The sequence below is a fragment of the Empidonax traillii genome, unplaced genomic scaffold, assembly GCF_003031625.1.
Source record: "Empidonax traillii isolate 1590-97213 ecotype Southwest subspecies unplaced genomic scaffold, ASM303162v1 scaffold573:size406305, whole genome shotgun sequence".
NCBI lineage: Eukaryota > Metazoa > Chordata > Aves > Passeriformes > Tyrannidae > Empidonax > Empidonax traillii.
Genome location: NW_020955766.1, coordinates 275,771 through 288,619, shown reverse-complemented (window position 1 = coordinate 288,619; position 12,849 = coordinate 275,771). Strand labels below are relative to the sequence as shown.

General features: G+C 37.6%; 1 protein-coding gene across 1 annotated transcript in view; it reads left to right on the top strand.

The window, feature by feature from the left end:
* CADM2 (cell adhesion molecule 2) overlaps positions 1-12,849 on the top strand; it is a 201,202-nt gene that overhangs the window by 94,426 nt on the left and 93,927 nt on the right. The window contains exon 6 of the mRNA XM_027897992.1: positions 2,207-2,377. Within this exon, the coding sequence (XP_027753793.1) occupies positions 2,207-2,377 (171 nt within the window). The remainder of the gene's footprint in view (positions 1-2,206; positions 2,378-12,849) is intronic.

Sequence of the window (12,849 nt, the reverse complement as noted above, 5' to 3'; positions counted from 1 at the left end):
CACATAAGTCCTAAATAGAGACGAATCACTTCCTTTGGCTTTCTGGCTGTGCTATTAATAATGCAAGACAGCAAAGGCACACTGTTCTCTAATGTTCAACCTGTCCTCAAGACCCCTAGTTCCTCCTCTATAAACCTGTTCCACTATCTTTCTTCTGGAGAAAGTGCTCTTGTAATGGATTTTTTTTTTTCAAACCTTTTTTCAAGGGAATGTTAGGAGAGAGCAAGAAAATAAACAAAACCATGGATTACAATTGACATATTTAAAAATCCTGGTAAAACCCCTGGGTAAATATTCTGAATGGTAACATACCCAGGACCTGATCTCCAGTGCTCTTGCATCCAGGTGGGCTTACATCAGAGCAGCACATACCACCATCCCACCTGCATTTTATAATGAAGAAACACGTAAGAAAACAGAGCTGATGAGGAGGACAGGCTAATTATTTCTCTTGATGAGGATGTCAACAATTTATATATGAACTCTTCCAAACCATAAATGCCTAGAGAAAGACTCCTAAACATCCATTTAGGAAGTTAACTGCCCGTGTTTTTCTAAAGGATTAAGAATTCACAGCCTCTCACTAAAATTAAAGTTGCTGTTGTTTTCAGGGGCCTTCTGTCCTCCATCTGAAGACAGCAAGCAAAGGGATGTGTACATTGCATATAAGCAGAAGGCTATCTCTATACGTGCTTATTAAATTTGGAAACCTAACTCTGGGAAGAAAAGCTCATGTGTTTGCTTTAAATATTTGTTGTTTGATTATAAGAATTTTGCTTTAGCCCTGTCAATACTTTTCTCATCTACTGGTCCCTAAACATTAGTAGTGACCATGGCAAAAATTGAAATATTTTAAAGTTTAGCAACAAACAGGCAGAAAAATGAAAGAAATAATTATTTCTTAGGGAGAAATGGAAATTGTGTAAGTACAAGGTGTCTTCATCTGTCTGGAGACAATGAAAAAGACTGCCTGGTATTTTTAATCTGAAAAGGTGTAGCTAAAGCCATTGAAGATTTGCTTTCTAAAATTGATATTTCAGGGAAATTTTATTCAGGTCATCTTCTTCTCTAGTGGGATTTAGTACAATTTGTAAAACTGAAACTCTCACTTTTTTTTTCAGGACACAGAGGATATATGCAATCTCAGTGTAATTTTATATATATGTTTAAGTATTTATATATGTCTTTTCAACTTTCATTGCAACAAATCAATATAACAAGCTTACCATTTTTCTGAAATAAGCTAAGATCAGTAAGTATTCTAAGTAGCTGGAAACCAAGAAAAACAATTCTAAAGTATGTTTAAGAAGATCTTGTGTTGCAGTTAATACATTAAAATATTTCAGCATGAATGCTCGGTCTTTTGGATCTTCAGTTCTAACATGTATGTCCTACAATGAAATGTTCTGAATTTGAACCTTAATTCTGAGCTGAGCTGATACTTCTTAAGCATAGCTGTAGGCTCCTTGCACTCTAGTCCCTGGGCTGAAAACTGTCAGATTTTTAACTGAATCTGCACAAAAGCAGTAGGTCAGTTTAGAATCAGATATAAAACAGTCAGTGTAAGCTCTCTGAAGTAATTTTATTTCTCGTCTTCTTGGGACTTGTCTGTGGATTCCAGTAAATACTATTGCATGCTCTATTTACAGTTGTTCATAACCACAGATGACTATACCTTGGTTTAGTTTTATTCATAAATTACCATAATTCTAACCAAGCAACAGAATAAGCAAGGAACAAAGTAAGCACAGGATTAATCTGACTACATGCACATGCCTTCAGTAATATTCTTACATTACGTTATTGTGAAAGATTGTAAGCATGAAAATTGGAAAATTTGATATTTAGTGGCTCTGTGAATATGTAAGACAATGAGAGTGGGAGGAGACCACATTTTTTTCTGATGACCTGCAGAGAACATTTATATCAAATAAACATTTAGGAGATAAATGTGAATGGAATTTCTGCTTCAATGCAGTATCATGGAACTAATTTTAAAATTTTCGTTTTTGATATGTCAATATGACAATGACAGAAAATGAGGAATAACTACAGTCTCATTACTTTTATATTAGAGAGATCAATGCAAATATGAAAGACGTGGGTTTTTTTCCACAGGCGTGGTAGGTAATTTAGCTGTCTAATGCTGGTACTGCTTTTCCTGAAAACGTTGGAGAGAAAACTGTTTGTTTGTTCTTTCTTTCAGATGTTAAATATTTAAAAGAAGAAGATGCAAACCGCAAAACATTCACAGTCAGCAGCACGCTGGATTTCTTAGCAGATCGCAATGATGATGGTGCAGTTGTAAGTTGCAGAGTAGATCATGAGTCCCTAAACTCTACACCTCAGATAGCAATGCAGGTTCTAGAAATACACTGTAAGTAATACACGTTATAAATGCTTGCTTTTATGGTTCTGTTTTGTTTCAGGGTTTCTGCAGGGGGAAATTCTCTGGTATTGTGCGGATAGATAACATCTTTCTTTTAGCCAGATTCTGTGGATTGTGTTTGGTTGGTTGGTTTGGGGATTTTCTTTTGTTTTTACAGGAGTTACTCTAAAAAGTTTAATGAAAGCTTTACCAGTGAAATCACTGTGGGACTAAGTTCTTGGTTTGCTTTGAGAAATACTAGAGAGAAAATGCATTTGTCGGTTTTGTTTATCATTGAAGCAATGTGAAAATGTTATTAAACATCAAGAACATCCTAGTGCCCAGTTTTCCTTGAAAGAATCTAGAAACTTGAAACAAGGGTATAGATAAGCAAAGTTTGCAGCAGATTGCCTCAATAATGTTGAATTCTGCCAATGAAACTCTGTAATGTTGTTAATAACACAAGTCCAGGAGGAAGGGCCCTTTTGAATTTATATTTGTGCTTGGTCTGCACAGGATGTTAGTCTAGATAATCCAAACTTCAGTTGTTTTGTATCTTTATATACTGGCTTTTTTTTTTTTTTTTCCCAAATAGCATTTCTGACATGATGTTTTCCACAGTGTATTGTTTCAAAGTTGAATGAACCTGCCTTTTTATCTATGTGCCCTACTCTGAAGTCATGTTGTCCTTCGAGTCACTGTTTCTTTTCACTTATAAACTGTGAGACCCTCAAGAGAACACCTTTTCACCATCAGTTGACATTTTCCTATGCACTTGCATGATATCCACCATTCTTCAGGGTACAGCTATGTGGATTTTCTGCACCTGTACATCTCACTACCAGCTGGCAAAACCAGACACCTGCAAAATAATGTCAGAACAGGGGAAGGGACAAGACCTTTCATGAATCTGTTTCTAGGGTAGGTGTAATCAAGCTGTTAGAAAGCAGACAGGGTTGTCCACAAAGCAGACAAGCATTCAGTAACTGCAACGAGTTCCCAAGATACCATGTCAAGGACTGCTGGCATATGTAACTTGTTTCCAAACAGGGATATTTCTATAAGCATTTTAAGGCTTGTACCACGTGTGAAATGCAGTAACAGCAAAAGCCCTCGATGCATGGAAGCCGACAATTTTACTAAAAATGCCATCTGCAAAAAAAGTCTGAAAATGAAGAATATGTGGATTAGCATGTGTGCTAAAATTTTAGCATACATGATGCCCATTTTACTGAGGGAGGTCAGAGCCTTTCTTCACCAAATGAGTATTAAACTCCTTCCTTAATGTGTTCAAATGCCTCTGTGCTTTACTTCCTTGAATTCTAACTTGCACAACCATCAGCCCCTGAACTTGCCCGTGCCTTCACTTCCAAATTCCTTGCTGCTCCTTCAGTGCCCTGCTCAAGGTGTTGGCACCACGGGAGATGAACCAAATTGAGTGGAACAGTAGATACAGAAATAGCACACAAGCTACACAAGGTTTAAACTTAGCTCCAGTGGCTGCAATGTAACGTGATTGATGGTAAAGGAAGGGTTCTGGTTTGCATGAGCATCATAAGGCAAAGAAGCCGTACATGAAGCTGCTTGAATGTTTGTTGTTTCCTTACAATTCACACCCTTGGTAGCAAGACACTTCCTTGCTAAATGGCTGTAAGGTGCATCTTCCTTTATGCCTGTTGCTTCATGCTTTGGACAAGACCCTTTTCTGTCTTCTCTGGGTTCACTGAAGTTCTCTAAAAAGGCCAAACTGCAATTTGAGTAATTAAAAGTACTCATGAGCTTCATATTACTGCCCACTCAGACTGCCAACTTATCAAAAGCCACAAATGCATAAGTGATTGTTCTCTATCATTCCTGCTTTCTCCATTAATTTTCCACCAAGCAATTTAATACTCTTCAGCACTTATGCAGAGTCATCATACATGGAAAAAGAAGTAAGAAATGTGCCAAAAGAAACTGAGTTTTAGAAGAGAGGGTGGAACTACCATTTAAAGCTATGGAGAAAGAAGTATTTTATTTGGTGACAAGGAGAGTAAGAACAGCCTGTTACTGTCCTTTTCTTTACCACCTACATCTCCATGGTTAACATACTCAGAAGTCTTAATGCTGGGCAAGTTTCAAAAGGAAGCTTTTTATAAAGAGAAGAAGATTCAGGGAACTGCTGATGTGCTTCATCAGAGGGCCTTGAATGAAAAAGAGGAGAAAAATTATTTACTACAGCAATCCCAAATACACTGAAAGGAGTATATTGGACTGGAACTGAGCCCTTTGATTTTATTCTGCTGGTGTTGCTCACCATCACTGTGGGTGTTACTGCAGCCACTGGAAGCTGCTGACTTTCTTCTGTCAATCCATAAGACTTCAAACATACAGGAGACATCCTGTTTGTATTAATGAGAAGGATGCTTACAGCACCCAGTGGAACCTGACCCAATATGTGCCCTCAATGCCACCTTGCAGCAGTTCAAAATAGTGCTGGCAAAAGAGGTGAATTATGGGACTTCATGGGAAAAGTGAGGAGAATTCGTTAATCTGTAGGCTCCAAAATTACAACCAAGTAGTGTGGCACTGCCACAAGTAGGGCATTTGTTCTGAATGTCCCAGAGATGTTTCAGATGAGCAGAGACCTATGGGAGAGTGATAATCAAGTACCTTAAAATGGCCAAGCAGAAAAGCACAGGTGAGCATCATTTTGGCAGAGAACAGATACGAGGTATCACCCACTAGAGCTGCACCTGATTTTTAAACCCCTTCTTAAAATCTGAAAAATTTTATTTCTGGTACATGGATGCCCCCTATGAATTATCAGTGTATCATCACCAGTTAAAAGAAAAAGGCAATAAGAACTTCTCTGGCCATTTCTGTCCTGCATAATTATGCTTGAAATTTGGAAAGTCTTCTTTGTTTCAAACAACTGGCCCCGACAATGGACAAAACATTTGTGGCTCCATCAAAACAAACAAACAAAAACCAAAGAATAGGAAAAAAATTGAACAGTGGGAATTACAGGACTGTGTTTGCATCCAGTGGATGATAGGTAGAGAAAAAGGAAAGCAAAATAATGGTTGGAATGACAGGTTTTTATTTATGCCTAGTGAAAGGTAGAATAAAATTAAATCTGTCTTAGATGTTGAGACTATATGAAACAGATATTTGTAATTAGTCCATGGAGAGATGTAGATAGAGGTACTTTTGAGTCCACACAGCTGCTTTTATCATCAGCTGTAGTAGGAAGTAAACTTAACAAAATGAAAGCCATCAGAAGCAATATTGATATGGAATATGCTTTATTCCCTCTTCTTCCTCTTACACAAATTTTAGTTTTTATTAAAGTGATACAGCAATCAAATCAGCTTTCCCCAGCAGGACTCCAGTACATGAAATGAAGCTGAGGACTAAACTTTTATTTTCTTTTATCATATGCTTATAATATGTAATAAAATGTTTTTGATAGAAATAGCATATAAGTCCTTCTGCTGCTCTTTTATTCTTAAAGTTCAGTCTGATATTTGATATTATCCATATTATTTATACCTTGCCTGAAAGAAGGATATCTTGAAGGAGAGTGTGATCAGTCCTTGTTTTCACAGGATTGGCCAGATTAATTTTGCAGACTTGAAATGTTAAAATAATAGGGATAAGCATAATGTGCCCCACTCCAGAGTATGGGATAATTAGCTCCTCCAAGCTTTTGATTTATTTGTTATTTATGTTGTGTCTCGCTTGTGCTTAATCTTGTTCGTGTGTATGTTGTGCTCCGTGAACTGCAGGGCAGCCCAATTGCCCAAGTCTTTCTGTTGTATGAAATGTTTGGTTGTAATTTAGTTTCTGCTTGGCCAGCAGAGGTTTGTGGTAGCATGACACTGCTTGCTGAGTTTATTTTTCCTCTGACCCTTACTGTCAATAGTAAACTTAAAATAGACTTGTATCCCCTCTGGTTTTGCTCTGAAGTCTGCCTGTCAGCCTAGCTGCCACTGATTGTTAGGAAGTTGTTTCTTGTAAGTGATAAATACAAATCTCAAAGGGATATTTAATTTCATTGTTTACTTCTGTGTTCAAACTAAACAAAGGCTGCTTTCTTTGCTCCTGTTTTAAAGAATCATGGGTGTAGTGCTTCAATTTTGAAAGCTTCTCAGTACAATATTTACTAGATTGTAAGTCCTCATGTACTCTCCTGAAAAGACATTTTGAGGGCATGTGCAGCTTCTGGTCCACATCTGGAAAGTAAGTGAATTCTTCTCATCCCTCCTCAGTGTCTCATACACATTTTGATTCCCAAAAGCAGCATTTTTACTTTCTTCCAGGTCTTATCTGAGCAGGTCAGCCAGCACGTTGCTTCGTACTGAAGAGAGTGCCGTAAAATTACCCAGTGGTAATTACCTTACCTTAGTGAAGATTCTCTGACTACAGCGAATTACCCAGCAGACCTCAGTAAAAATTAATTGTGTAAATCTACCCCAGAGGCTGCTTTTGAAGCTTTAAAGTGAAATCAAATCATTTGAACTTCAAACCTAATCATCGTGATCCTAAAATGGCAGCTGTGATGTGATCCGGGCTAATGGACTCAGTGAGATTTTGCTCAAAAGCTGACCACACTCCCAAATGACAGCACTAATAAGCTAAATATGTGTTATGTAAAGAAGTGTCTAGAGAGGCAATTTTGAGTAAATTCTATATTGGCAGACACAGATGTGCAGTGAATTGTTGGTCTGACAAGTCTATGGCTTTCTACAGGCTGTTCCAACATCTTTGTCTGAGAGGCGGTTTCTTCTTCTGTGGGTTGCTATTAGATTCTTTTGCAGTGAGCATCTGAACTTGACTTTAAAATTAGGCAGCTATTTCAAGAGAATGTTGGAATTACTGTCCTGGAAATAAACTTATTGATTTTGCATTAAGTAAACAAAGCACCCTGAGTGCTGCAGACCACAGATCAGCAGATCAGCTGTTCCCTTGTGCAGCCATGCAGAGCACGGGGTGGGTGTGTGTGTGTGTCTAACAACAGTGTGCTACTCTGACACCAGATGTAGTAACAAATGGAGGTTACTCTGATGACAAGAGGGGTCTGGAGTTTCTGCTGGTGTAAAGCAGTGTGATTTTGTCAAAGAACTACGTTACCCAATGCTCACTGAGAGAGTTTAGCCCGTTCTCTTTACTTGGCAGGTTTCAAGTTTTTCTTGAAAAAGAGTTTCTAAAATTGCACATTCTCTACAAAAATGAGTAAAAATGTGTGTGAATATGTGAAAATAAAAGACATTAAATAGTATATCTTGTAGTATACATTCATATAGTGCAGTGCCAAATAAGGCATTACAAATAAAGGCAAGAGAAGGGTCCTGCATAGTTGACTGCTCGACTCTTTTGTCTATGGCACCTGCCTAAAACACTTGGAGCTGCCCATCAGAAAAGTATTTAGAGACAAAAAACTGTCTTCCTTAAGTCTTAATGTTCAATTCTAATGAATTAGTCACATGTTAAATAGGGAAGGTGGCTCTTCAGGGTGGCTCAGCCTGGACTTGCTGTCTTTTCGTGGCTCACAAGGGGCAGATGTGTGCCCATGCAAAAGCACACAAAATGGGACACCTCTTACCTTTTTTTTTTTTTTTTTTTTTAGCTTGTGGTGTGTCTCCCAGAACTACCTCAGAGTTAAGTGGTACACATACTTAAGGAAAAAAAGGCACATTTTCCTTTTTTGGAAGTAGCTTGTACTGTCTTAGCAGACAACACGTTTTTCCAAAGTGAGGAAAATATGAGACTTAAATTAAATTTCCTTCACTGATGCTTGCCTTTTTGGTTTCTGACCAGTAAACAGCATTGTTGGTCATTCTCATTTCCTTGTGACCATCCTTCATTACACTGTGTCACACCCTGAAAGACACACGGGCTAGAAGTAAATTTGGGAACATTTGGTGTGATTGCACACTGCCTCAATCTTTGTATGGACAGTCTGGTAAGAGATACACCCCCAGGGTCAGAAAATGGTTTACTAACTAGGATTATGAGGTGTCACAGCCTTCCAGTTTTTCATTTAACAGGGCACCAAAATATTTAGGCCAGCTCAAATAAACAGAGATAGACTGTGTGTTGAGTAAGGAGTGAAAGTAGTTGGAATGCTTACGAGATTTGATGTTGCCATGAGAGAAAATGTCTGTCTAATGATAACTTTAGTCAATGAGCTTAACCACACAATTCTGTAACTTTTGATACAGTGAAAAGACATGGATTTTCCAAGGGCATAATTCCCTAGGCCCACAAAGAACTTTGTATTTACGCATCCAGGTTCTCAATTCTAAACAAGCATGATTTGCTTTTTTTTTTTTTTTTTCCCCAGCCTAAAAAGCAAGAGGGCTGTATTGTCTGTGTGATGTGCAGACAGGACTTTGGTCTCTCACAAAGCCTCTCTCTCTGATCATAGACAATCTCTGTAAGCCTAAGCAAGCAGGGATTTCCTTCACTTCAGTGAAAACCTGCAAGCTGTTTAGATCCTTTAGAAGCTCATGAGGAAAATCTGGATGTTTTCTTGCTACCTGAGTCTGAAAGAGAGGTGCAGTTTCTTCAACTGATGCTCTCATCCTTTAGAGGTCAACTATATGAGCGGTGTTCCTGGTTTTCTCTTTCCATTAAGATGTTCTGCTGGACTGCTGTGACCTTAGGAACGAGAGAATTTCAATTGTCTTCCAGTTGACTCTGTGTTATTTAAATTTAGCCTTTATATACATTCAGGTTTCTACCCAAGACTCACTCATGTTGTGATACTCAACCAACCCAAACAGGTTTTGATTTTTGTTAGGGTTTTTTTTGTTTGTTTGTTTATTATTATTATTATGTATTTATTCCTGAATCCCACTGTGAATGTTAATATGGGCAATAAATATATCTCATTGTTATTACCATACTTCGAGGACCACCTTTCCATTCTATCTCCCTTAAAGGGGGGATGTTTCTATATTTACCAGTGCAAGACGCAGTTAAAAACTGTAATAATAAGAATGCAGTTTGAAAGCTAAAGTTTCAGGATATTTACATCTCTTCATATTGAATGAAAATTAAATATGAAGTTATTTCATTTAATTATATAGCTCCATAATTATGTAAGCACTGTGTTAATAAGTACAATTATCTTTTTTAAGCTTTTCATATTAGCGAATGCTTGCAAGAAATGAAACATAAAGGATAGTTACTGTAAACAGTAAAGAATGATATCTGAGAACATGGAAGTTCGCTGCCACAATTTGCATGTTTAAATGAGATCAATTAGGTTAATGATGGATGAAAATAAGAAATCCATGATTTAAATGCAAACTAATTCAAAAAACTTTTAAGTCCATTTACTGCCAAACTTTCATCTTTCAAAGGGGATATCTGGTTCAAAGGGTTAATGTACAATCCTGACCTTTACCATCTGGAGGTTTATGTTCAAATATGGTTTACAAGTGAAATATAACCTAATATAATTTATTTCTCCATAAAATCTTCTGTAGAAAATCCACAGAGTGGCTTGACTGTTCCGCTGAGAAACTTTAAAATCTGTTGTGGGCAGACTATTCATGTGCTTGTTGTCTGATTAAGAGAGGGCTCAAGAAGGTTTCAAGGGAAGTTTGGGAGGGGAGGTTTAATAATATTAAAAGTAGGACATTCAGGAAATAAAACAAAAAATCCCATTTCAGAGGAGTAAGCCTTCAGGCATGGAAAAGGCACAACCCATGGTAATAGGACTGAGAAGACAGAGGGCATGGCCGTGCTGGGAAATGGAGCACAGAGAGGTTGATAGAACGTGAGTGTATTAGATGATCTATGTTAGAGATATACAGTGGAAAGCTGAATTTATAGAAAAACTGCAAAACAAGCATTTAAATATACTTGTCATAACTACTTTGTATCAGGTAGCACTAACAAGGCAATAAAGATTGGAATTACAGTCCAGTGTCTGAGACGTTCCACATCAGGCCCCAACTGGTGCAAGAGTTTTTCGGGTACATGACTCAGATCCACGAAGCTCCATGCTACCTTCAAAAACATGGTTAAGATATCTAGCCTAGACTTGGTGTCGTTTCAAACGAGATCCTTTTAGAAGGAGACTGAAAATTACAGAATATGTAGTAGTTCACACCCCAGGTTACCACTCTGGTCACCTTCAGCCTAATGACAGATGGACAGAGCTGTTTCAGGCCTTCCCCACAGAACATTTTATTTCCAAAACTAGATACTATCAAGCAGGTGAGACAGTTTGGAGGAAAACATGTAGAGATCAGTATCAGAACCTCACAGGGAACAGAAGCTTGACCTTCATGAGTGTGTAGAATATATTTATAAGAAGCAAGTCAAATTTTCATGCCCCAATGCTACTGCTTAGTTATTTTTATACAGACTAAACTTTCACGGTGCCCACTATCTGATATGAATGTCAGAGAAAGGTTTGAAGGGGTATTTGGGAATGCTGAGCATCCAGAGCTCGCTCTTACTCCTTCAACAGTTTTGGATGTGCTACAATTCTTAAGTCATATTCAAGATAATTTAAGTCAGACATAACAGAACAGTGAAGGCCTTAAGCAAAAGAATCTGAGGATTTCAAAGATGAAATTATATTGAAAGGTCATGTGCTGTCTCAAAGTTAGGCATTTCTTGAAAATATCTGTGGTTTAGGCTGAAGGCTTTTCTTTGGCTTGTTTGGGGTTTGGGGATTTATTTTTGTGTGTGTGCGTGGTTTTTCTCTTTATTCCTCTTAGATGACATGGCAAACATGAGATAAAATATAAATAAGTTGGAAAATGCCCGTTGTAAGGCAACAGAGATGTTAAATGGAACAGGTTGTTTAGTCTGAAAAAGTGACATGGCTGAAATAATTAAACAAGATGAAAACTGTAAAACTAAGCTTCGTTGCTTGCACTCACTGAAGAAAACAGAAATGATTTACCAAAGAAAATATTATTTCTACCTTATCATTCATGTGTGCATGGGACTTAATGGATAATTAAGAGACCAATGACCCATTCTGCAGGAGCATGTAAAGGGGAGTAGCTGTTACCTGGTGCTGTGTTCCTGAGGGGGCACACATTTAGAACTGTAGAGACAGTGCCCCTCTGTCCACCACTTCATTCAGCAGGGTCTAATGATGTGTCCAACACTGCTCAGATTTGTCTCTGCCCCTTTTAAGACCAAGCCCAAAGTGGGTGAGAATGATCAATGAGCACGTTAAGTGACAAAGGAAGGGTAAGGTTATAACACCTTTGAAATGGAGCGGAGAGGAACGTGGAGCTTTGGCACTGAACCTCCATCTGCTCTTTCACTCTCCCAAAACCCCAACCCACACATTATGTACTAGCACGTTTTACTGACCTTTTTTTTTTTTTTTGGTTGTTTTAATAATTGTGGTGAAGGAGACTGGTATGACCGACAGGTGAGATGTTGAAGCAAGTACTGTGAATATTTTTAACGAAGTAGTAGATAATCAGTGTTCACGGAATCAGTAACCTAAATGGTTTCCTGCAAGATTGGTGCTTGAATTCAGGCACTCATGTATTAAGTGTCAGGATGGAATATTTCACTGATCAATCTTTCTATTCCCCCACACTGTCATCTGGCTTGTTGTTTTGCATTCAGGAGAGTGCTTTTACAGTCCTCTGGTACAAACTGTTATTACTTTTTATTTCAACAAACATAGTTTTAAAATAAATTAAACCAGATGAAATTAAGGGTGACATAATAGCGATCAAAGAATCTCAGGAAACAAAGGGACCATATGCTGTTTCTGGTCCTACTTGACTGTAAAGCAGTTTTTAAAGGACTGTAAAAAGAAGATACTGGAATATCCATGCAGATATGGTACTGAGTACTCACTTTTATCAAACATAAGTATTTAGAGAACTATCATAAAGCTTAATTTTACAGTATTGTTGGATACTTTTACTGAGATTAAGTACCATTGCTTGACACAATCTCTTGGACTAGCTTGTCACACCCACAAATACCACTAATAAGATAATCTGTCAGATACATAATACTGAGTTTTGCTGTCATTTGTTTAAGCAATGTATTATTCCTTCTATTCTGAAGCAGAGCATTAAACTTACTGTATCTCCCAGGGTACTTTGATGAAGTTTGCCAGTGCAGACTAGCTTCACAGGAAAGTCTTTTGCTTATTCAAATCAGTAGGGCACAGACAGAAGCTGTGCTGCTTGTCCTTTACAAAGTAAGCTGAGTTTTGGGGAGTGCTGATTCACAGCTGTAGGATGTATAGAGCTGGTAAGTGTAAAAGCTATTAAAAATGGTGAGCACTTCCACAGAGCTGATTAGAGCACTCCTCTCTCTTCTTTCAGATCTCATTTGGGATATCCAATCTGATGTTTCTTTTTCTGCATATTAGAGTGGTTTGTCCTTGGAAATTACTTATAAAGTCTTTTTTTTTTTTTTTTTTTTTTTTTTTTTTTTTTTTTTTTTTTTTTTTTTTTTTTTTTTTTTTTTTTTTTTTTTTTTTTTTTTTTTTT